General features: G+C 41.7%; 1 protein-coding gene across 1 annotated transcript in view; it reads left to right on the top strand.

Moving 5' to 3' along the window:
• LOC132870324 (uncharacterized) overlaps positions 1 to 26,827 on the top strand; it is a 75,690-nt gene that overhangs the window by 8,899 nt on the left and 39,964 nt on the right. The window contains exons 2-7 of the mRNA XM_060903955.1: positions 3,558 to 3,691; positions 7,376 to 7,599; positions 14,478 to 14,652; positions 20,023 to 20,131; positions 20,392 to 20,443; positions 26,124 to 26,265. Of these exons, the coding sequence (XP_060759938.1) occupies positions 3,656 to 3,691; positions 7,376 to 7,599; positions 14,478 to 14,652; positions 20,023 to 20,131; positions 20,392 to 20,443; positions 26,124 to 26,265 (738 nt within the window). The 5' untranslated portion in view covers positions 3,558 to 3,655. The remainder of the gene's footprint in view (positions 1 to 3,557; positions 3,692 to 7,375; positions 7,600 to 14,477; positions 14,653 to 20,022; positions 20,132 to 20,391; positions 20,444 to 26,123; positions 26,266 to 26,827) is intronic.

Genomic DNA, 26,827 nt, shown 5'->3' with positions numbered 1-26,827 from the left:
CTGGTAGTCTTTCAAACAGGGGAGGCTGGTCGGTTACGATATTTCTAGATTTTAAAAGAAAAAAGAAAAAACACATCAATTTTGCCCATACTCTTGCCTCTGATCTGGCTGATTGTTGGCAGGGTCACAAACTGTGAAATAACAGGTTCTTTTGGCCCATTAGCCTACTGTCCAATATACATGATGGTGGTGTTGGGGGGTATATTTTAACATTTTATATTTTAAAATTGTGGCATGTTGTTTAAAAATTGATCATTATTGAAAGTAGCTCTTTGTCAGGAACCTCAGCAGTAACAGCAGAGTGTTCTGGAATAGGCACAAGCACTGACCTTGGGGAGCCAAACATCGAGCTGGGTGCCACACATTTCATTCAATGACACTTTCCCTATATTTTACTTATTTTGACTGAGAAATGTTTTATTGACAATTTTGATAACCCTTCACTTTTAATCCAGGTCTGTAGTGTGAAATGTTCTCGGCTGTGTTTTTGTTTAAAAATGTTTTCCAAATTGTAGCTGTGTTTAACTCATATCCAGAAAAATATATATTCCAATATAATATACTCAGCATAAACATTTTAAATAGATTCTATATTTTTGGTCCATCCATGACATATTACTAAAGTAGCCTATTTACTGTTGTTGATGTGGGTCACTTGCTGTTAGCCAATTCACTTTCTCGTACCAGGAGAGCTGAAAGGAACGAGTATTATTCCCTACCTTTTTCACCAAGTCAATTTGAGGCGTTGGTCTACCCTGCTCTTTAATTTTAATTTTTTCCTCGACAGGAAGACTGGCAAATGGCTTCGCCAAAATTAAATCAGCAATGCTTGGCATCCGTGCGCAGCTTTCTTGCTAGCTGACTAGCCCCCTCAAGTTCAAGTTCAGTCACTCAAATAAACAAAATTTCTGGAACTAAGATAGCAAACTTGACAACACTATATTTACACTTTATTTACAATGAAAATATATACAAACTAAAAAAGCTGGTAGAAACCGTATGTAATGAATGAAATCGAAATGTAAGCTGATCTCTTACAATACACCACAGCACTTGCGAATCTGCATGGGACTGAACTGAAATTCACCGCTGCCTGTCTATATTTGAAACGAGCTGTCAATCAAAGAAAATATCCGGCAGCTTTCACCAATCACCAGTCTCCTCACGGAAAGCTTTGCCATGTCCCTCCCATGTGAGGCTCGGAGTCCGTAGGTGGGCATTTTCGCAGTATTTGTCCAATAACCGTCTTGCATTTTGATATTGAAAAGCGCATAGCTCCCAAATGCCATTGAAGTCCACTGAGGCTGGGAGTCTGGTGGGTGGGCGTTTTCGCAGTATTTGTCCAATAACCGTCTTGCATTTTGATATTAAAAAGCGCATAGCTCCCAAATGCCACTGAAGTCCACTGAGGCTGGGCTGCATCGCGCTGTCACGAGGGGGAAAAACTCACTCACACATTAGGCGAAATGGGGAAAGTTATAACGGAATGATTTCGCACTGTAGTTGGGTTGAGCACATATATGTCTATGATTCTGGATCTGAAATAGCAATGTTATAAGGTCGGCTATAACATAAGCCTAGCGCAATTCATCCTACACGATGTTTGTCATTTTTAGAGGAGGCTGAGCCTCCCTCGTTGTCTTAGAGCAATCGCCCGTGGTTGGTGTAGGGTTCATTAGCGCGGCAGTGAAGTCACCTACAGCCAGTGTAGGGTTCTTCAGCCTGCCAGTGAAGTCACCTTCCAGCCAGTGTAGGGTTCATCAGCGTGGTAGTGAAGTAACCTTCCAGCCAGTGTAGGGTTCATTAGCACAGTAGTGAAGTCACCTTCCAGTCGGTGTAGGGTTCATCAGCGCAGCAGTGAAGTCACCTACAGCCAGTGTAGGGTTCATTAGCATGGCAGTGAAGTCACCTTCCAGCTGGTATAGGGTTTATCAGTGTGGTGCTGAATTCACCTTCCAGATGCTATTGCATTCATCAGTAGCACAGGCTAACGACCAAGAAACTAAGATTTCTGTCCCATGACTCTTCTTCTGGGGCGGCACGGTGGTGTAGTGGTTAGCGCTGTTGCCTCACAGCAAGGAGGTCTGGGTTCAAGCCCCGTGGCCGATGAGGGCCTTTCTGTGCGGAGTTTGCATGTTCTCCCCATGTCTGCATGGGTTTGCTCCGGTTTCCCCCAAAGACATGCAGGTTAGGTTAACTGGTGACTCTAAATTGACCGTAGGTGTGAATGGTTGTCTATGTGCCAGCCCTGTGATGACCTGGTGACTTGTCCAGGGTGTACCCTGCCTTTTGCCCATAGTCAGCTGGGATAGGCTCCAGCTTGCCTGCGACCCTGTAGAACAGGATAAAGTGGCTAGAGATAATGAGATGAGATGACTCTTCTTCCACACACATTCGCCACAGCATTTTCACTTAGACTTAAGTATTAATTTCCCTGTCTAATTTACTTAGTTACTTTTGAAATCAACATCCACAACTACACACAATGGAGCAACCTGGCAGCCAAAATTCTCTCAAAATCTTCTGCATTTAATGAATCAAACTGGTGGCCATGTTTGTTTACAAACTGTCACAGTCACTCGCTAGCACGGAAGCTTTACATCTCCGATGTGTCTCTTTTCCAGTTTTTCGATGTGCGTTAGTATGTTTTTCTCTTGTAAATATGCATGAAGAATATATAATGAAGTTTTAGTTGCCTTACGGGTGTTCAGCGAGTCTTTAATTTCAGTTTTCAGTTTATTTATTTAGTGCTTAAACCTAGTACTGGATTAACCCCAGCTTCTCTCTCTCCTGGCCGACAAAGGAATGGTTGCACGCATGTGCAGCAGAAAAGCTTTGTCATTGGATCTTCGCATGAGTTCTGATGTGTGATGTCATGTTGTCTTGACAATGTGCAATAGTATAACACTCATTATCCATTGGAGAAAGTGGCATAATACATGGAGGATAAGCGGTCTGATAGCAATATTGCATGCTATCAGTAAACCCACTAGAATGGAATAGAATGCATGTTTTTATTCCATGGAAAAAGTGGCCCATATGTATAATAAATCGCTAGCTATATGTCACTTGTGAGGAAATCAATGAATTGTTTTGATAAATTTGGGTACTTTTTGTTCGTGAATGTGTCTATAAAAAAAAAGAAAAAAATTTATACCAACTTGAGTTGATATGAAGTTTATCTTCTCGTGTTGGAAAACTCGCATTTTTCATACGAAAATTTTTCTTTGCTTTGCTCACTCATTCACCACTCGAAGATAAACTTCATATCTTCATGCCACCACATAATATCCTTTATGCATTTCATGATTCACAGACCATTCTGTATTGACATGACAAAGAGTCCAAACAGATGACCTGATTTTATGATTACTGTGAAGTCTTGGTAAAGAAAGATGATTGGTGTATTACTAATAGAATTGCTCAAGTCTGTGTGCGTATTTGTCATTCAGGCTGTTTAATGAAGCGGTTTATGGCAGCCCTTTGATAAGGAACCCTTTAAAATAGCACAAACTGTTTTTTCACTGACTGTATATTTTGTTGTTGACTCAAAACAGACTGCAGGAAAAAATGACCGAACTGGGATTTTAAAGAACTAGTGGAATGTTCACATCAGTGTGGGAGCTATAGGGGGAGATCAGAAGACACTCGGGGGATGGGTCCCGAAGAGTCTCCACGCCTGAAAGACACGGTATGAAGTGTGTGTGTGTGTGTGTGTGTGCTTGCTACATATTGAGAACTGGACCACATCTTTTACCAACAAAATTAGGACATTTTTTGGGAAATTAGGATATTTTGGCTGGTCCTCACTTCTTCAAAGGGCTGTTTGAGGGTTAAGGTTGAGTTTTAGGGTTCAGGTTAGAATGAGTTTCAAGTTAGGGTCAGGGTTGGGGTTAGGCGTTTAGCTGTGCTGGTTAAGGTTAGGGTAAGCGGCTAAGGAATGTATCATGTCAATGAGTCCCCATAAGGATAGAAATACAGGAGTGTGTGTGAGTGTGTGTCCCAGTCCTGTTGAACTTCCTGGTTGTATCTCATAAATTTTATTGCTCACTAACTGTGTTCATGTTCTGTTATGGTTGGTTTACCTGACAACAGTTGGAATTATCTATTTTGATGTATCCTGTCCAATATGCACTATATGGCCAAAATGTTTGTGAACACCTGACCATGACAACCATATGTGCTTGCTGAAGATCCCATTCCAGATTTAGTCCCTCCCTTTGCTGTTATAATAAGCTCCACTATTCTGGGCAGGCTTTCCACTAGATTTTGAAGTGTGACTGTGAGAGATTTGTGTTCTCGCACCAACTTGTGCACAAAGCATTTTTTTTCTTTATGTACTTTTGCATATACATCAGTTGTACTCTGCACGGCACAGGTGCCCTATGTAAAAGATTGCAGGAGAGTCTTGGAGCAGTGCCAAAATAAAAATCTCCTCCACCCAGTCTGAATCTCCTGCCTCAAGGTCAAGAAACTATGGTTTAAGGGAATAGACACACAGAAAGCCTGATAAATGTTTAGGAACCTGGCACGTGAGGGTGCAAAGTTCATGAGAAGGTCTTTATAATTAAATGTTTGAGTACAAATCAAATATACTACAAATATTCCAGAGCAGCCAGCAGGTTTCTGTAATGTGCACACGTCGTAAGCAGGACACACTTGCAAAATCTCAAAATGTTTATTATGGTTGGTCCAGTATTTGTTATCACGGGAGATTGCACTGTCAGTCAAAGTTAATCAAAAACCTTAAACATTAACACGGGCTAGGGTTGTAATATGAAGCATAGAATAATGAAAGTCAAACCAGGAAACAAGAAACAAGGCTTAAAGGGAGTGGAGACAGGACCAAAAGAGAAAACCTAAGCAAAGTCATTTAATGTTTGTTGCCATGGGAACCACAATGTGCGAGGGGAAACTATGGCAGAACCCCTTCTTAATGCATGGTTTCCAAAACACAACTCATGATAGAGATAGTGGCCTAGACCCCTGAATAATGTCTTTAGATTCAAGAATGACTAGAAACATAAGGTTGTCTGTTAAAGCAATATTGGTGATATTTAACAACTAAGGTCCATTCAGTCATCATAAACAGGACCAGAATCCTTACGAAGCAGGAAGCCCAATGAAAAACTGATCAACAAATTCTAGCATCTGATTGAATGGATTGTGGGAGCTTATAGTTAGGTGGTCAGGCATCAGGGCACATTTTCAGAAGTTCAGACACCAAGGAGCCAGACTGGAGAGGACAAGTGTATGGAGATTCAGGAGATCAGCTTGCCAGCTGGCTAATTCAAGTCAAATCAGTTGATTTGTATAGTACTTTTAACAACAGACATTGTCAAAAAGCAGCTTTACAGAAAAATAAAGACTTTAAAAATATGACAATTTTATCATCTCATCTCATTATCTCTAGCCGCTTTATCCTTCTACAGGGTCGCAGGCAAGCTGGAGCCTATCCCAGCTGACTACGGGCGAAAGGCAGGGTACACCCTGGACAAGTCGCCAGGTCATCACAGGGCTGACACATAGACACAGACAACCATTCACACTCACATTCACACCTACGGTCAATTTAGAGTCACCAGTTAACCTAACCTGCATGTCTTTGGACTGTGGGGGAAACCGGAGCACCCGGAGGAAACCCACGCGGACAACATGCAAACTCCACACAGAAAGGCCCTCGCCGGCCCCAGGGCTCGAACCCAGGACCTTCTTGCTGTGAGGCGACAGCGCTAACCACTACACCACCGTGCTGCCCATGACAATTTTATCCGTAATAAATTTATTTATCCCTGATGAGCAAGCCTGTGGCGACAGTGGCAAGGAAAAACTCCCTCAGATGACACAAGGAAGAAACCTTGAGAGGAACCAGACTCAAAAGGGAACCCATCCTCATTTGGGTGATAATAAATAGCATGATTATAAATAACTTGCTTCTATAACTGTGTCCTATAGAGTCACAAAGTACAACTGTGTAACCAGGAAATTCATTATCGTTTTAGCATGAAGTCTATTTTGTTGAAGTTATAAACTGTTCACTGATGGAGACTTGAGTGCAAAACTGTTCATGACAACTGCAGTCCTAAAGTTATCATGGCAATGGTAGTCCTCAGCCATCATAGCAAAACTGTAAGTGTCCAGAGCTGTCTTCTATGTGTGTCTTTCAACTGTCCATATGGGGCCATCCTCTACAGGAGGGATGTGATGAGACTCCAGCCAGATGCAGGGCATCAGGATGGATCAGGCAGGTTTGAAGAGCAGAAGAAGTCAGCATCACTGGTGTCGCAGGATTGACGTGTAACTAGACACAGAGAGAGAGAGAGAGAGAGAAAACACAGGTTGTTAGGGATGCCCGGTGTCACCTAATTGTCAAGAACAATATACATTTTTTGTTGAGTGCAAGCAGGGACTCCGGCAAGACTAACTATGAGAGCATAACTAAAAGGGAGAGTGAGAAGGTAACACAGGCATGACGGAGCCCTGAGACATGAAGCAGCCATCCACTCCACCGTCAACAAACCCGAGTGAATGTTTCAGAGTGGGGGACCAACAGCATCCATACATCCCAGTTTACCAAAATACTCTATGCCTGAGGACCCACCAGATCTGCTCCTTTACCTAATAAAAACTATTAACAAAAGGCTTGACTAAAACTATATGTTTTCAGCCTAGACTTAAACAACGAGACTGTGTCTGAGTCCCAAACACTACTTGGAAGGCTGTTCCATAACTGTGGGGCTTTGTAAGAAAAGGCTCTGCCCCCTGATGTAGCCTTCACTATACGAGGTACCAGCAGATAGCCTGCACCTTTTGACCTAAGTAGGCTTGGGGGAGTCAGAAAGGACCAGAAGTTCACTCATGTACTGTGATGTGAGACCATTCAGTGCTTTATAGGTCTCATCTCATCTCATTATCTCTAGCTGCTTTATCCTGTTCTACAGGGTCGCAGGCAAGCTGGAGCCTATCCCAGCTGACTACGGGCGAAAGGCGGGGTACACCCTGGACAAGTCGCCAGGTCATCACAGGGCTGACACATAGACACAGACAACCATTCACACTCACATTCACACCTACGGTCAATTTAGAGTCACCAGTTAACCTAACCTGCATGTCTTTGGACTGTGGGGGAAACCCACGCGGACAACATGCAAACTCTGCACAGAAAGGCCCTCGCCGGCCACGGGGCTTGAACCCAGGACCTTCTTGCTGTGAGGCGACAGCGCTAACCACTACACCACCGTGCCGTCCCCAAATAGAAATAATTTACATTTAAAGTTTTAAAAACAGTATGACATGGGCTATGTTGAACTTTATAAAATTTAACAGATCATTTAATTTTTATTTAGTTACCTTCTACTCCTCTGTCTCTGTCTAGATGCCCAACACTCCTCCTTCCTCCCCTCATCCCCATGGATGCTCTCCTGCCCCTCCTTCTCCATGCTCTACTCTTCCCTCTCCACCCATCTCTCCTGCAGAGTCAGGGGTTGTAACCTATCGCTCTCCTGCTACACGCCACCTTGCCCACCTCGATGTTTGGAGGAGGCACAGCTGGGAGCCGGGCGCCGTCGTGCAGGGAAACCCAAACAACGACACACGCAGGTACACACACACTCACACATTCATTCACACACTATGCATGGATGAACGTGGCATGGCATGTGATATACAGTATGTGTAAGTATGTACTTTTAGTGTTCACCTCTGTTGTTATCTGTGTTGACTGGTTCAGAGTATCTTACATAAGATTGATGAACTGGCTACATTTGTATTCTTTCAATGCGTCAGTCCCATCTTCTCCTTTGAAGCTGAAACCTTTCCTCCACTGGAGCTTCTTCTCACCTCTGAGCTTCCAGCTTCAGTCTCTCTCCCTCTTTCTTCATCTGCTGTCACCCCTTGATATTGGTCTTCTTCCAGAGCTTCTGAAACCACTGTGGGAGAAAGCGCTTTGGCTTCTTATCAACTTTCTTGAATCCCTCTTTCTTTCCTGCTTCCTTCTTCAGTTCTGCAGGTATTTGTGAGTCCTCCATCTCTTCTGTTATCTCCAGGATTTTATCCTTCTCCAGAATCTTCTGCTCCACCTTCTCCTTTTCAGCCTCAGTCATTCTCATCAGGTCATTAATTTTTTCCACCATATACTCTTCCATGGCCTCTCTCTCTCTCTCTCTCTCCCCCCTTCAAGTGCTTGAATCTCTTGATCTTTCTCCTTTTCCATGTTCTCTCTTTCTGCCTCAAACTCGAGTGCCATGCAGTCCTTTTATTCCCAAAGCCTTTTATTCATTTCATAAATTTTTTTTACCAGAGTGTTAATTACGTCTGTTGTCCAAGCTTCCCTGGCCTGGCTCTGTCTCAGCTTAGCCTGGCTAACGCGACTTCAAAGCTCTCCGAGCTATTGGTCTGGCCAAGATATTAAGCCCAACCGTTTCCCAGAGCCCGTGGTTGACCCGCCTCCCTGAAATGCCTCAGTTTGCTACTGGTCGAAGCCAGAAAAGGCTGTGACGAAGCTTAAACCAATCACATCACTCTTTCCTCTGACGTATGCGACGCGATGGGGCTAACTGGTAGATTAAACTCTTACCGAAGCCGGTCGGGAGCAAGGCGAAAACGTCCTTCCTTTCAATAAATCCCTCCAGGGCTGCTCTTTGCTCCGTTTTCAATGAGAACTTCCCGTTGAATGCTTTCAATACAGCATCTATGCGTAATAGATGCGGAAGCGTGAATGAAGCACTTCCGGCATAGATTCTGTAAACAATCTATGGCTTCCGGTCGCAGTTCTACTACGTCAGTGCCTTGAACACGCCTCTACCCAGGGCCGTTGGAGATGCTCAAAGTTGATTGGCTCCCGATTTTTCGGGAGCTTGGAAGAGCTGTAGATAGCTTGCCTGGCCAGACTAAGCTCGCAACAGGCCCTCGTGTTGCGTCACGCTTAGGATGGGCGGGCCCAGGCTAGTCTCAGCTGGAGGTTCGGTCTCTCTTACATTTTGTCCTCTTCCTCGTTTTTCAGAAATATTTGTACCATTGATCCAGTCACTAACTGACTCTGCATTCTAAGTCTTTCCATCAGAACATGAATCATTTCTGGCTTTGCAGGCTTTCACCTGGAGCTCAAGTCTCTTTATCTCTTTCTCCAAGAACTGTCTTCTCTTCATGTTCTTCTTCTTCTTCTGGAGCTTCTGAAATCACTGTGGACCAAAGTTCTTCAGCCTCTTGTTAACTTCCTTGAGCTCAACCATTATCTGAGGATCTATATCCTGTGCTTTTTGCTGAAGTTCTTCCATGGTTCCTTTCAGGTCCTCCATGTCTACTGTCATCTTGTCCAGCATTTCTTCCTTTTCAAGTAACTTTTTTCTATTCATTCCATACCACTCCTTCACCAGAGCCTCCATTTCTTCTCTCATCTGAGCTTCTTTTGCCTTGCTCTCTCTCTGCTGGAGCTTGAATCTCTTTCTCCTTTTTCATGTTCTCCCTTGCCTTCTCAAGCTTGAGCACCAAGCTGTCTTTGTCAGTCACTAGCCTTTCTCTCAATTTCATCCCTTTCTTTCAGCAAAGCCTCCATCTCTGATGATTTAAAATCATACATCATTAAGAAACAACACGAGAAAAACATGAATAAAGAATGAAAAAGCAATTTAAAAAATAATAGGGGGTTAAAAATTCAATAAAGATAATTACCTTCACCATTTCTTCTTATTTTTTATGGGCTGTTTCACAATCATGGTTGTCTTTTTGAATAACACCAAATAACTTCTCTAACTAGGTCCAGTATAAATATGCTGGAGTTTCTGATACCGTGTTTTACAAGGACACACCTCCAGCCCTACCTATAGCACTAATGTCTCTTATAAGTTCTTATAAGTATCTCTCTAAGAGTTAAATGCTGCCTCAGTTTTGACCTTGTGGTCATTTCATTTAATACTACTTTAATTATTTCACTTAGATTTTACTGGTTAAATTCAGAATTGCATTTTTAGGTTTTACTAGGGGGCGGCACGGTGGTGTAGTGGTTAGCACTGTCGCCTCACAGCAAGAAGGTCCGGGTTCGAGCCCTGTGGCCGGCGAGGGCCTTTCTGTGTGGAGTTTGCATGTTCTCCCCGTGTCCGCGTGGGTTTCCTCTGGGTGCTCCAGTTTCCCCCACAGTTCAAAGACATGCAGGTTAGGTTAACAAGTGAATCTAAATTGACCGTAGGTGTGAGTGTGAATGGTTGTCTGTGTCTATGTGTCAGCCCTGTGATGACCTGGCGACTTGTCCAGGGTGTACCCCGCCTTTTGCCCGTAGTCAGCTGGGATAGGCTCCGGCTTGCCTGCGACCCTGTAGAAGGATAAAGCGGCTAGAGATAATGAGATGAGATGACATCAATTTTGCTCATACTCTTGCCTCTGATCTGGCTGATTGTTGGCAGGATAAAGCAGCTAGAAATAATGAGATGAGGTTTTACTAGGTTAACTAGGTTTTACTTTGGACATATACAGTACTTTCTTTCACCATAGAAAGATTTAAGTGGAAGTTACTTTTTTTGTAAGCTAAGTGCCTCTGACAGTATTACATTACATTACAGGCATTTAGCAGATGCTCTTATCCAGAGCAACATACACTGAACACACACACACACACACACACGCACACACACACAGTGTCTGGGGAGCAGTTGGGGTTAGGTGCTTTGCTCAAAGGTACTTCAGCCATGGATTTTTCTGCTGGTCCAGGGAATCCAACCTGTGACCCTTTGGACCCAAGGCTACTTCTAGGCCATGGCTGCCCTTTGCCAAGCGAAAATGTCCTCTCTGGAAAACTCACCATATGATAAGGCTGTAAGTGAATTTTAAGAAAATATTTGTCTCTTCTGAAGTAGAATACTCTGTTGTTTCACAGTAAAACACAGGACTTGAAACAGATGTGAGACACATTTGATTTGCAGCAGAGCTTCACATTTGGTTGAAATGTGAGTCCGCCAAAAAGTGTCTTCTTGGGAAATCTACATGGATCGTCACCACTTCAGTTGTTATTACAGTTACCACCATGTACAAACATCGCTGCACAGTATGTACTTGAAAATTTGTATTTAAAATCACATCAACGTCAACAGTTTTTCACTTTGTATACCTTTCTCTTGTGGACTATAAGTAGGTCAGTTTTAGAAATACACTATGATACCTTTCTTGTTGAAGGGTATCAGTCAGGAGACAGGTACAAAAAAAATTCCACGGCATTAGATATACCATGGAGCACAGTGAAGACAGTCATCAAGAAGTGGAGAAAATATGGGACAACAGTGACATTACCGAGAACTGGACGTCCCTCCAAAATTGATGAAAAGACAAGACGAAAACTGGTCAGGGAGGCTGCCGAGAGGCCGACAGCAACACTGAAGGAGCTGCAGGAATTTCTGGCAAGTACTGGTTGTGTACTACATGTGACAACAATCTCCCGTATTCTCCATATGTCTGGACTATGAGGTAGGGTCAAAGAAAAACCTCCAGGCCTGACTAAATTTTGCAACAACAAAAAAAAATCAACTCTCCCAAAAGCATGTGGGAAAATGTGTTATGGTCTGCTGAAACCAAGCTTGAACTTTTTGGCCACAATTCCAAAAGGTATGTTTCGCAAAAACAACACTGCACATCACCAAAAGAACCCCATACCCACGGTGAAGCATGGTGGTGGCAGCATCATGTTTTGGGGTTGTTTTTCTTCAGCTGGACCAGGGGCTTTAGTCAAGGTGGAGGGAATTATGAACAGTTCAAAATACCAGTCAATTTTGGCCCAAAACCTTCAGGTTTTGCTAGAAAGCTGAAGATGGAGAGGAATTTCATCTTTCAGCACGACAATGACCCCAAGCATACATCAAAATCAACAAAAGAATGGCTTCACCAGAAGTAAATTAAAGTTTTGGAATGGCCCAGCCAGAGCCCAGACCTAAATCCAATTGAAAATCTGTGGGGTGACCTGAAGAGGGCTGTGCACAAGAGACGCCCTCGCAATCTGACAGATTTGGAGCGCTTTTGCAAGGAAGAGTGGGCAAATATTGCCAAGTCTAGATGTGGCAGGCTGATAGACTCCGACCCCAAAAGACTGAATGCTGTAATTAAATCAAAAGGTGCTTCAACAAAGTATTAGTTTGAGGGTGTGCACACTTATGCAACCAGCTTCTCTTCTCATCTCATTATCTCTAGCCGCTTTTTCCTTCTACAGGGTCGCAGGCAAGCTGGAGCCTATCCCAGCTGACTACGGGCGAAAGGCGGGGTACACCCTGGACAAGTCGCCAGGTCATCACAGGGCTGACACATAGACACAGACAACCATTCACACTCACATTCACACCTACGGTCAATTTAGAGTCACCAGTTAACCTAACCTGCATGTCTTTGGACTGTGGGGGAAACCGGAGCACCCGGAGGAAACCCACGTGGCAACCAGCTTAGTGTATATTTTTTATTTTTTATGTTTTTACCCCTAACAGATTTGTTTGTTTTTCAATTGAATTTTACAGGTTATAGGTCACATTAAAGATGGGAAAAGTTTTGAAATCATTTATCGTGGTTTAATTTTTTTTTTTAACGTCAGAAAAACTGATCATTTTAATGGAGTGAGTGCACTTTTTATATCCACTGTGGCTGTTTTTTTGCTAAAGGTATCAAACAATACATTTGTAACTGCATTTAGATTCATAGGTTCAATTACCTTTCCGGCAGAAAGCAGGCAACTGGAATCACGATCAAAACATTTGTCCCTCATCAGTGATTTCCACCTGGGAAAGGCCTCACCAGTGTTTATCCTTGTTTCCTGCTGTCACCTGTCCTGATCTTGCCGACCTCATTTGCATCATGATTTTTCTCATACTACAGTGGAGGAAATAATTATTTGATCCCTTGCTGATTTTGTAAGTTTGCCCACTGGCAAAGATATGAACAGTCTATAATTTTAAGGGTAGGTTTATTTTAACAGTGAGCGATAGAATATCAAAAAGAAAATCCAGAAAATCACATTTTATAAAATATATAAATTGATTTGCATTTCGTTGAGTGAAATAAGTATTTGATCCCCTACCAACCATTAAGAGTTCTGGCTCCCACAGACCAGTTAGACACTCCTAATCAACTCGTTACCTGCATTAAAGACAGCTGTCTTAAATTGACACCTGTATAAAAGACACCTGTCCACAGAATCAATCAGACTCCAACCTCTCCAACATGGGCAAGACCAAAGAGCTGTCTAAGGATGTTAGGGACAAGATTGTAGAGCTGCACAAGGCTGGACTGGGCTAGAAAACCATAAGCAAGAAGCTGGGTGAGAAGGAGACAACTGTTGGTGCAATAGTTCGAAAATGGAAGAAATACAAAATGACCATCAATCGACCTCTGTCTGGGGCCCCACACAAGATCTCACCTTGTAGGGTATCAATGATCATGAGAAAGGTGAGAGATCAGCCTAGAACTACACGGGAGGAGCTTGTTAATGATCTTAAGGCAGCTGGGACCACAGTCACCAAGAAAACCATTGGTAACACATTATGCCGTAATGGATTAAAATCCTGCAGTGCCCGCAAGGTCCCCCTGCTCAAGAAGGCACATGTGCAGGCCCGTCTGAAGTTTGCCAATGAACACCTGAATGATTCTGAGATGACTGGGAGAAGGTGCTGTGGTCAGATGAGACCAAAATCGAGATCTTTGGCATTAACTCAACCCGCCGTGTTTGGAGGAAGAAAAATGCTGACTATGACCCAAAGAACACCATCCCCACTGTCAAGCATGGAGGTGGAAACATTATGCTTTGGGGGTGTTTCTCTGCTAAGGGCACAGGACTACTTCACCGCATCAAGGGAAGAATGGACACAGCCATGTACCATAAAATCCCGAGTGACAACCTCCTTCCCTCTGCCAGGACACTGAAAATGGGTCGTGGATGGGTCTTCCAGCATGACAATGACCCAAAACATACAGCCAAGGCAACAAAGGAGTGGCTCAAGAAGAAGCACATTCAGGTCATGGAGTGGCCTAGCCAGTCTACGGACCTTAATCCCATAGAAAACCTGTGGAGGGAGCTGAAGCTCCGAGTTGCGAAGTGACAGCCTCAAAACCTTAATGATCTAGAGATGATCTGCAAAGAGGAGTGGACCAAAATTCCTCCTGACATGTGTGCAAGCCTGGTCATCAACTACAAGAGATGTCTGACCGCTGTGCTTGCCAGCAAGGGTTTTGCCACCAAATACTAAGTCTTGTTTGCTAGAGGGTTCAAATACTTATTTCACTCAAATAAATGCAAATCAGTTTATATCTTTTATATGAAGTTATTTTCTGGATTTTCTTTTTGATGTTTTGTCTCTCACAGTTAAAATAAACCTACCATTAAAATTATAGAATGTTCATTTCTTTGTCAGTGGACAAACTTACAAAATCAGCAAGGGATCAAATAATTATTTCCTCAACTGTATTCATTTCTCTCTCTCTCTCTCTCTCTCTCTCTCTCTCTCTCATACTGCCAGTGTCAGTTTGGAAGATCTGGACGTGGAGGAGATGGCGTTGGTACTGGGTGGTGCTCTGAGCTGCTGCAGAGCTCGAGACACGCGCAGGACCGTCACTTGTGAGGGCTCTTTGTCCTCTCTTACTGAGGAAGAAGCTGGAATTGAAACACAGCCACATCTCTGCTCACCACTGGAGGTGTGTATGTGAATGCTGTACACTGTTTACACTCTTGTCTTTTTTCCTGAGACAGACAAAGGCCAAAGTCACTGTACACAACAAAATAGTTAAGACAGGGGTTCCGAAACTAGGCATGTGACAGCGGAAAGAGACGCGTCCTTTCAAACATACAGTGGTGCTTGAAAGTTCGTGAACCCTTTAGAATGTTCTATATTTCTGCATAAATATGACCTAAAACATCATCAGATTTTCACACAAGTCCTAAAAGTAGATAAAGAGAACCCAGTTAAACAAATGAGACAAAAATATTATACTTGGTCATTTATTTATTGAGGAAAATGATCCAATATTACATTATCAGTGAGTGGCAAAAGTATGTGAACCTTTGCTTTCAGTATCTGGTGTGACCCCCTTGTGCAGCAATAACTGAAACTAAACATTTGCGGTAACTGTTGATCAGTCCTGCACACCGGCTTGGAGGAATTTTAGCCCGTTCCTCCATACAGAACAGCTTCAACTCTGGGATGTTGGTGGGTTTCCTCACATGAACTGCTCGCTTCAGGTCCTTCCACAACATTTTGATTGGATTAAGGTCAGGACTTTGACTTGGCCATTCCAAAACATTAACTTTATTCTTCTTTAACCATTCTTTGGTAGAACGACTTGTGTGCTTAGGGTCGTTGACTTGCTGCATGACCCACCTTCTCTTGAGATTCAGTTCATGGACAGATGTCCTGACGTTTTCCTTTAGAATTCGCTGGTATAATTCAGAATTCATTGTTCCATCAATGATGGCAAGCCATCCTGGCCCAGATACAGCAAAACAGACCCACTTGGAGTGATTTTTGTTGGTCGACCACTCCTGGGGAGGGTAACAATGGTCTTGAATTTCCTCCATTTGTACACAGTCTGTCTGACTGTGGATTGGTGGAGTCCAAACTCTTTAGAGATGGTTTTGTAACCTTTTCCAGCCTGATGAGCATCAACAACGCTTTTTCTGAGGTCCTCAGAAATCTCCTTTGGTCGTGCCATGATACACTTCCACAAACGTGTTGTGAAGATCAGACTTTGATAGATCGCTGTTCTTTAAATAAAACAGGGTGCCCACTCACACCTGATTGAAAACACCCGACTCTAATTTCACCTTCAAATTAACTGTTAATCCTAGAGGTTCACATACTTTTGCCACTCACAGATATGTAATATTGGATCATTTCCCTCAATAAATAAATGACCAAGTATAATATTTTTGTCTCATTTGTTTAACTGAGTTCTCTTTATCTACTTTTAGGACTTGTGTGAAATTCTGATGATGTTTTAGGTCATATTTATGCAGAAATATAGAAAATTCTAAAGGGTTCACAAACTTTCAAGCACCACTGTACTTCGTAACTCTTTTTTGAAAAGCTATCAAGAAATGCATGCTCATGCTGAAGCTCATGCTCACCTTGCTCACATGACTGGAAAGTCAGCGGGAAGAATATTCCTTTTTTTTCTTTTTTTTTTAGTCAATTGCATTACACATTCAGTATGTACACTCACTGGCCACTTTATTAGGAACACCCATCCACCTGCTGTTTTGTGCAGTTCTCTAATCAGCCGATCCCTTGATGAACAAAATCATGCAGATACAGTTCAAGAGCTTCAGTTAATGTTCACAATGTTCAACCGTCAGAATGGGAAAAATTGTGATCTCAAAGTGTGACTTTCCATGCATGTCAACCTTTGGTCAATCAAACCTGTATAACCAACCTCCAAAATCCGTATTTCCCTTATAAAACCTGTATAAGATGCAAATTAAAATAATTTACCTAAAATTTGAATGATAATTAACAATGATATATCCCAGTTACTTTTTATTCAATATTAATAACAATAAACCTTCAGAATGAATACAAAGCTCCAATGTTTGACAAAAACACAAAGTGTTATCAGCGTAGTTACGAAGGAAATACTTCGTTGTTTAGAGACAGGTTTCACCGAGCGGCTATTATGCACGAGACTTCATATTAGCCACAAAGTCAGGAAAATCTGTTCGTAAAATTACGTTATAATGACCAAATACAATGAAAAGTATTTTTCCAGTCTCACCTGTGAAAGGTAATCCCATGTGATCTCGTTTGGACGGTAAACCTGTTGGTACAGTTAAACGCAGCACATGAATGAGGCATCTTTATTCTCGGCTACTGTCTAGACGCTATACCAGAGACGGTTGAAGAATCTCCACTTTGCCACATCCAATATGGCGGCAAGGATGACGTATGATTCTACGCAGAAGGTGGCGTCTATGTTTAGGGGAGAGTGGGGTAAATTGAGCCATTTCTTACTAATGCTGTCTTCTCAGCAAGGAAAAATGTTATAGCACAAAAACAAAACCACCCTCATATAGTCCAGGATGTGTGCTGTAAATAGAAATGACAAGTATGTATCTATGACAAACGATAATGAAAAAATGACTTATCAAAAAAAAGTGGTGTGATGGCTCAACTTCCCCCACCTTAAGGGTAAGTTGAGCCATCTAAGTGGGTAAATTGAGCCACCTGGGGGTAAAGTGACCAATGCAGCTTTTCTCGTGTAAAACTCGAGCTTTACTTAAAATAATAAATAAATAGATAATGCAAGGGTATTGTTCTAAATATTTTAATACAGTGCAGACACAAAAATAACAACAGTGTATGCAAAACCTTTTCTAACTTCTTTAACTTTTTTAAATTCTTTAACTTGACCTAACATTCTTTATTGAACAAGGCTTTGTTTTTCTTACTCAACAACTAATTATTCCACATTCCAACCTTCAACGCTACAAGGAAATATGAAGTGCTGTTGCCTCCGTGCAGTTCCTCCTGCCTTTTGAGGTTGAGGTAACTTCTTCAGCACATCACTTTGTGGAAAAAGTGCAGAGTCGACCTGTCAATCTTTCTCTCTCTTGCAACTGCTCTTATGGACCCTCCAGACTTGACCTCAGCAGCAGCTCACTCCATCTCTTCAAGAGGTGTTGAGGCCCAGTTTGTCTTCCTTTTATATGTTCTTGGCATGATAGCTATAATGTTTACAATATAAAGGTCATTTAAAGTCATAGAAATCGTACAAATGCCATTTTCAGACTTTTTAGGATTAAAATAACTAGTGGCTCAAGGTGGGGTAAGTTGAACCAGTGGCTCAATTTGACCCAAGGCAACTGGCTCACTTTACCCCACAGTCACCATTTTGGAAAAAACATCCTGTTCTGGCTAATCAGGCTAATCTTTAGCTAAATTATCACCATGATTTGATACACTAGCTAACCATCAACATGTATGATATATGTTTTTAGACCTTGATAAATTTGCTTTTAGCAAAATACCCTTTATATCTGATGTGTAAAAAATTTACTTTGACAAACAAAAAATGTATTTTTGTGAAAAAAACATACTTACCACGCAAGCATGGACATTTCTCCTTCACATGGAACAGCAAATGAATGGTGATTGTAGAATTTCTGATCACATGACTCTAAAGGTGTACCAGTGCCTTAATACAGGGGGTGGGTCAACTTACCCACTGGCTCAATTTACCCCCCTCTCCCCTATATGTCTATGACTTCACGGTTGGCGGGATTCTCGCAATGCGGTGTGTGCATGATCAAAAGTGGAACGAAGTCTCGCTACCACAAGATAACACGCGATTTCATAAGACTCTTTACTGGCTGTCTGTGGTGTACAGTACGTTTGTAAATGTTATGCGCTCTTTTATCATCGTGGGAATTGATTATAGCTCTAAATAAATATTGAAATTTTTTTAAAGAATCCGTATAACTTTATTTGTACGCTTTTATACTACGTTGATTGAATCAAATCCGTATAAAATACGGACATTCCGTATAGGTTGACATGTATGACTTTCTTTCACTGTGGCATGGGTGTTGGTTTGAGCCAGATGGACTGGTTTGAGTATTTCAGAAATTGCTGATCTCCTGGAGTTTTCACACACAACCGTCTCTAGAGTTTAGACAGAATGGTGCAAAAAAAAAAAAAAAACATTGAGTTGAATGAGGGGCAGTTCTGTGGGTGGAAACAAACGCCTTGTTGATAAGAGAGTTCAGAGGAAGATGGCCAGATTGGTTTGAGCTGCCAGGAAGGACATAGTAAATCATAGCAACTCTTTACAACTGTGATGAACAGAAAAGTATCTCAGCATGCAACAGCAGGTCACCACATTGGGTTCCACTCCTGCCAGCCAAGAACAGGAATCTTAGAATCAAGAACAAGTTCCTTTGAAAGTAGCCTGTGAGTGTAAATTACTGACAGAATAAAATGTTCAAATGTTACAGTAGAAAACTTAGGGGTCACAAAAAATTCAAATCAATTTAGGGATGTTTGTCCAGAAGTTTGGGAACCCCTGGTTTAGTGATTTAACTGGATGTTATTTTTGCCATTATTCTATTATTATTATCTACATTTAAAAGTCACAGAATGATGCATTTGAAAAGAAAAAAAAACCTGAATGAATCCAATTTCACATTATTAACTTAACCTGAAGTGTTTTTCCCTTTTATACCACAGCAATTTACACTACCGTTCAAAAGTTTGGGGTCACCCAGACAATTTTGTGTTTTCCATGAAAAGTCACACTTTTATTTCCCACCATAAGTTGTAAAATGAATAGAAAATATAGTCGAGACAGTTTTCTGGCCATTTTGAGCATTTAATCGACCCCACAAATGTGATGCTCCAGAAACTCAATCTGCTCAAAGGAAGGTCAGTTTTATAGCTTCTCTAAAGAGCTCAACTGTTTTCAGCTGTGCTAACATGATTGTACAAGGGTTTTCTAATCATCCATTAGCCTTCTGAGGCAATGAGCAAACACATTGTACCATTAGAACACTGGAGTGAGAGTTGCTGGAAATGGGCCTCTATACACCTATGGAGATATTGCACCAAAAACCAGACATTTGCAGCTAGAATAGTCATTTACCACATTAGCAATGTATAGAGTGGATTTCTGATTAGTTTAAAGTGATCTTCATTGAAAAGAACAGTGCTTTTCTTTCAAAAATAAGGACATTTCAAAGTGACCCCAAACTTTTGAATGGTAGTGTACGTGGGAGTACATTTTTTTTTATTTATTATAAGAATAACACTTTTTATCCATTTGATAGTTACATTTTGCCATAATAATACATCATTTTTAATACGTTTATTAATTATTAGGCTCACAACCTCCTGTGAATTAGCTGTTACGATAGAAACAATAATGTATTACAATGATCGTATTAATATAAACCTGTGCCTTGCCTTGAGTTTGGTCAGACCCACACTGTTATTGAAAATTAATGACCTTCTGACCAATCAGATTTCAGAATTCACTACTGCTGTGGTTTAATGTTAATGACGTGCACTGTAAATTTAGGAGCAGGCAAGTCAGATGTTTTGCTGCAGTGTCTCAGCTCCAAGCCTTTGTGTGGTGAGACACTCCAAAAGTTCTGCTCCTCGTCCTCGTCCTCGTTCATACTGCTATGGTAAGGTAATCTGTCTGTGTGTGCGTGTGTGTAAGCTCTCGATCCTCTTTTTCTCTTCCTATGAACTCCTTTCTGACCTTTTTGAACATTTCCCATAAACATTTCATTATTCCCAAAAGTTCCTCTCAAACACATTATGGAACCAGAAACGCTCTGTGTGAAACTGAGAAATGACAAGTGTGCCGAGCTTTTATCTTGCAAATTCTGCTTATTAAAGTGAGACTGTTTTCTATATTACGTAATATATCTTGTCTTCCCAGATAACGATGCAGAAAGTGCTCCGTACTACCAAGGTGGAGGTTCAACTCAAAGGTAATAATAGTCATAGTATTAATAGTAGTAGTTGTAGAGGTAGTAGTATTAGTAGTAGGACTAGAAGTAGTAGTATCCGTAGTAGGATAAGAGGTAATTAGAGCGGCGGCTACAGTTATCGGCACCTTAACGATCTTTTGGCCGTTGCAAAAGTAGAAAAGACTTTCAATACGTAAATTGTGCATGACTCAAACTTCCACTGGAAAAAAAAATGAGCTGATTCCCGATTACTTAGCGAATCAGATCATGTGGCACCGTTCCACGGTTATCAACACCTTTGTCCACAGTTATCGACACCGTTCGACAATTATCGACATCCAGATGATTATTTATAATTAAAAAAAAAAAATCGGTATGTGGTATTAAGTTAACAAAATATAGTTTTTATTTAACATTTGTTTTCCATAGACTTATATTTAGTACAAAATATCTTTTATATAAATATATGGATGTGGGTGTTTTACGTAAATGAGGAAGTAATTCTAATGTTTGTAAGCAAATGAACTGATAATGTTTAACCTGCGTCAGAAAATCTTTTTGTTCCGCTTTCTACCCACTTTCTAAGTATTTTCGTAGATCACATTTTGTTAATCATTCGTTGTTGTTCGTATTAATTTCTAGTTTTGTAGTTTAACAATAAACGTCAACAGGTAATTAGGATGCAGTGCTGCTGCACAGCAACCTATGGGCTCCCCTAGGGGAGCCCATAGGTTGCAGTGCAAAGCACTGCAACTATTGTTCTTCTACGTGTTTCTTCTTCTTCTTATTCCTATGCAAATTTCAATTTCGAATAACTCAATAACCGTACGTCGCACACAGACAAACAATATATCAAAACGTGCGGCTTGATCGGACTCGCTATGCTATTACTTTTCTCTACAGAATACGATTTTTTCGCGACATAGTCGCGAAAAAATCGCCCAAAAAAACCCCATTCATTTCTATGGAATTAATTGAAAAAAAAGCACTTTTTCAAACATCCGCTGCTCTGGCATGCTTTCACCTAGAGACGTGATTCAAACTCTAAAACGTAGGAAAACTTCTCTTCTGTGGATGTGGCATTCAACTTTTCTGCTAGGTTCTACACTTTCGGATCAGTCCCGGCTCAAACGCCATGTGGGTTCCGGGAGAAAATCCGGCTTTTGAATGGGTGTCTATTGCGTTACACACCAGTGGAGCTCGTTTACTTAAAGTGTAGAGAGCTTGAAAAAATAGCTCAAACTTTCTCGCTTAAACTGTGGTTTCAGCCACAAATTTCACTCTACAGACATAAATTTCTCAAAAGTAGTAGTAAAACTTGTCCTGATTCACACAATGTGTCTACCTAAACGATAGGATTTACAGTTTTTGAATGAGAAGCCTCAAACTGAGGAGAGGGCAGCCGAGAGGCCTCATTGACACCCATTATAAACGTGACAGAAAAGTCACTCATTTTTAACTCGCTCTAGGGTCCTCATTTTTAACACTACAGACAAAAAAATTACATCAGTTTATTCAGGAGACCCTTCTAGCACTCACTGTGAAAGAATTTTGTGAATAGCTGCTTTCGTTGTCGAGTTATTTGTCGTTGTTCGAGGCCTGGTCCTGAGCAAAAAACAGCAGACACCTGACAAAATCTTGTGTGTGTGTCTTAACGCTCCTGCTCAGGCCCGTCGCCATGCCGACTGGGGCCAGTGAGGGAGCAGAGAGGGGGGAGGGGGCTGCTGTCTCAAGCACACACACAAATCATGGCATTGTAGCTTCATAGCAGGTCACACATTCACGGCCAGCGAACATGCGTGACCGAATTGCTTCGCGCACTGCATCCTCTCACAATTTCCCCCGGGGAATTGTCCGGTCTAGTTAACATTGTAACCACATGAAAATCCAGGTCAAAGGTTGCATCTCATTCTCATCTCATCTCATTATCTCTAGCCGCTTTATCCTTCTACAGGGTCGCAGGCAAGCTGGAGCCTATCCCAGCTGACTACGGGCGAAAGGCGGGGTACACCCTGGACAAGTCGCCAGGTCATCACAGGGCTGACACATAGACACAGACAACCATTCACACTCACATTCACACCTACGGTCAATTTAGAGTCACCAGTTAACCTAACCTGCATGTCTTTGGACTGTGGGGGAAACCGGAGCACCCGGAGGAAACCCACGCGGACACGGGGAGAACATGCAAACTCCGCACAGAAAGGCCCTCGCCGGCCCCAGGGCTCGAACCCAGGACCTTCTTGCTGTGAGGCGACAGCGCTAACCACTACACCACCGTGCCGCCCGCATCTCATTCTTTGAACCAAAATATAAAATGTCTTACAATAATATTGTAATATGCGGTAGATATTTACAGCAAACTACAAAAAAATTCTGAATGGAATAGAAAAATCTGAATATTTCAAGCATGTAATTTTTTATATGCTCAGAATTTAATTCTGGTCTAATTGTATTTATTGCAATCGGATTCCAAATACTCTATAAACATTCCATTCTGTTATGAATCAGAAAAAAAAAATTATTATAAATCACAGCACTTTTATATTTTTTTAAAGTACTTCATTGTTCTACTTCAACAATGTTACACAAAGATCGATCCATAACAGTTGTAAATGTCCCTTAATTCCACAGGGTGTCGATAATGGTGGACACCGGTGAAAGTGATCACTATTATCGACACCTCACGTGACTTCTCAAACGCGCGTTTAGATACAAAATGGCGGCTGTCAAATTAAAGCGTGAGAAACAAAGTAGGTTTCGACGAGGAGATCATGAAATATCGGTGAATTTGATCAGTAAAAACATGTCCATGATCTTTCCACTATGCTTACCTGCGATGATAATGTCCGGGTTTTCCAAAAAATTGCTGACCGTGCTAAAAAAATTCCATCTCAGGTAACAAGCTGCGTCATCAGACGATAAGATCAAAGGGTGAGGCGGGTCTTCCGGTTGATTAATTAACCAATAATAACTGTTGTAACTGAAACTCACCTTTGTAAAAAAAAAAATTTGTAATTTTTTTTATTGGTAAATCTGAAAAGGTGTTGATAATTATGGACTGTCGATAATTGCTCTACTAGGATATCGCTAGGATTAATGGAGGTAGTCATACAAGTAGTAGGATAGTGGTAGTAGAGTTAGTAGTAGTAGTAATAGTAGTAAGAGAAGGAGGAGTACAAGTAATAGTAATAGAAGTCTTGCACACAAGTATATTCTCTGTTTTTCAGTGTTTTGTTTTTAGCTTCATGATTGTAAATTCATATTCGGTAGATCTTTTTATTTTCTTATTTCATGTTCATTTTCTCTTGTTCCACTGACTCAGTCACTTGATGTTCTCGAGGAGCTAGCAAAGGTTGATGGATGGAGAAATTTGTGCATTTTTATTTCTGAAGTGTGGCAAGATAGCGAAAAGACCAAAATAGCATGTCCACTAGGGTGGTCCCCAAATTTTTTTTTTTTAGGATTTTGTTACGACCACCTTACCTTTTTTTTTACATTGCCTAAAAGAAGTTATTATGTGAAATTTGGTTAAGATTGAACAATGTTTAGCGGTGCCACAAAGCCATTAAAGTTTTCACTCAAGACACAATATAAAATAATGTGGCTTATTAACTGTTTCATATTAATACAAACAATACAGTAATATAACTTCCTGTGTTCAAAGTAACAATAGCTATTACTTGTCTGTGATTTTCTAAACTCTTCGGTATTCTGGTATCTTGTGGAGATAAAAGAACACACTAAGGACTTCCCTAGCAGAAGGAAGCTTTCTCCCAGACAGTTCCTTGGAAGTGGGACCAATTAACCAAACATAATTGTCCTTTCTGGTTTTGTGCTTTGCACCACCGGTACTACTTGTATTAATGTTGCTAGCCATCTGAAAAACATAGAAAGAAAAATGTTCACAACTTCTCATTCTCATCTCATTATCTCTAGCCGCTTTATCCTTCTACAGGGTCGCAGGCAAGCTGGAGCCTATCCCAGCTGACTACGGGCGAAAGGTGGGGTACACCCTGGACAAGTTGCCAGGTCATCACAGGGCTGACACATAGACACAGACAACCATTCACACCTACGGTCAATTTAGAGTCACCAGTTAACCTAACCTGCATGTCTTTGGACTGTGGGGGAAACCGGAGCACCCGGAGGAAACCCACGCAGACACGGGGAGAACATGCAAACTCCACACAGAAAGGCCCTCGCCGGCCCCGGGGCTCGAACCCAGGACCTTCTTGCTGTGAGGTGACAGCGCTAACCACTACACCACCGTGCCGCCCCGTTCACAACTTCATCAGCATATTACGATCAGTGCTCATTGTTTAAGAACCCCTTAGTGCATGAAAGTTAACCTTCTATCAGTCTATAAACTCTTCCTGCCTCTTCTTTTTCATAGAAGTGGCATATTCCCTCTAGAACTGTGACTTTTTGGGGGTTTGAGATCTTCTCTGCAACAGTCTACGCACCAACTAATGTTAATGGCTTAACCCGATTTGCAACCTCGTGTGGCACCTCGAAATATTAACCAATTTTCCTGAAATTTTGCTTGTTGCCTTCTTTTAGCCTATGTAAAAAAATGGTAGGGTGGTCGGAATGTTTTGGTAAAAAAAAATTTTCGCATACATTTCAGGACCACCTTAATGTCCACTTAATTTAACATGCAACATGTTTGAATGTTATGTGCAGGAAAATGGGGGCTGCGATAGTGAGGTGAGAAAGAGAGTGCAGGCAGGGTGGAGCAGTTGGAGAAGGATTTCGGGAGTCATTTGTGAGAGGAAAGTCCCAGCAAAAGTGAAAAGTAAGATGTATAAGACAGTAGTGAGACCAGCTGTGATGTATGGATTGGAGACCGTACCCTTAATGAAGAGACAGGAGGCAAAGTTGGAGGTGGCGGAGTTGAGGATGTTAAGGTTTGCGATGGGAGGTTGGACAGGATAAGGAACGAGCACATCAGAGGGACAGCACATGTGGAGAGCTTGGGAATTAAGCTAAGAGAGATGAGACTGAGATGGTATGGGCACATCCTGAGAAGAGATGCAGAGCATGTGGGAAGGAGAATGTTGAGGATGGAGCTGCCAGGCACACGAAAACGAGGAAGGCCAAAGAGGAGATACATGGATGTGGTGAGAGAGGACATGAAAGTGGCAGGTGTGGTAGAGAAGGATGTGGAAGACAGGGAGCAATGGAGACGAAAGATATGCTGTGGCGACCCCTAATCGGGAGCAGCCAAAAGAAGAAGAAGAAGAAGAATGTTTGAATGTTATGTCTTGTAACATTCCGAAATAATAGCACACAAAATCCACCTTTGTATGAATTTGTGAAACGAAAGAGGAGATTGTGAGTTTCTTTTTTAAAAATCAAACAAGCCCAGTTTAGGAACCCCTGTAGTAGGAGGAGGTGGTGGAGCACTAGGAGTAGGGGACAGGAAACAGGAGAGGGATTCTTAGTGGGAGAAAGAGTAGGAGTAGCAGTAGTAGAAGCAAGAAGAGCACTACTACTTCAGTTATTTTTTTTCCCAATCCCTTGGGTGGTGTCATGTTGAATATTTTAGTTTTACCCCAACGTAAATGTGTAACATCATTTAAACAAGGGAATACACTGTCTGCAATTGAAATGTTTAGGGGATTTTTTTTTTTTTACATAAAAAAAAAAATCAGATCATTTTTAAATGTTTCAACACACTTATGTTTCTTTGTCTCAGTCTAGACCGTGAGCTGTCCTCACTTCGTTGGGAGGTCAGGGGAGAGACAAAAGGAGAAAGGGATGAGGATAAAGAAGAGGTTGGAGGCAATGCTTTCGTCCGAACATTTAGCTTCCTGTGCAAGCTTACGTCTAGTCGGAAAGTAAGCCTCAAGCCTGTTCTGTTTTGTAATTAGAGTTTGTCATGACACACTGCTCTGTGCATGCTTTCAGCTCTGTTCTGGAAGAAAAAAAAATCCCTTTTAAACAGAAGAATTTCCCCTTTGTGTTTGTCAGTAAATGTGGAACTGCAGTAGGTAGGACTGGAAGAAAAAAAAAAACCAGTGTGAAGTGTATTACTGGTATTAACCAGCAGTGGGCAGAATAATACAGAATACAGTAACAGTAGTGAGAAACATCCCCCCCACCCCACACCACCCCACACCACACAAACACGCCCCTTCTGTTCACTTCTCCAGTTGACTGATGAGTCAGAATGACAGTTACTCATTCCTGTCTGCAAACCAGACTCTTACTCATAATGCTTATTTGCAAATGTGATTAATTGACTTTGAAGAGTGAATGCAAGCCTACAAAAAAGTAAGGAAGTATGAGCCAGACTACCAAGCAACATCTGTTTGAGCTCAGAATGCATATCAAGTCAAGGTCCGTCTCACGTCAGAATCTAGTCTTCCCAGGCAGTCTCCTGTCCCAGTACTACCCAGC

Source organism: Neoarius graeffei, chromosome 22 (assembly GCF_027579695.1).
Source record: "Neoarius graeffei isolate fNeoGra1 chromosome 22, fNeoGra1.pri, whole genome shotgun sequence".
NCBI lineage: Eukaryota > Metazoa > Chordata > Actinopteri > Siluriformes > Ariidae > Neoarius > Neoarius graeffei.
This window is presented reverse-complemented; position numbering and strand designations above follow the sequence as displayed.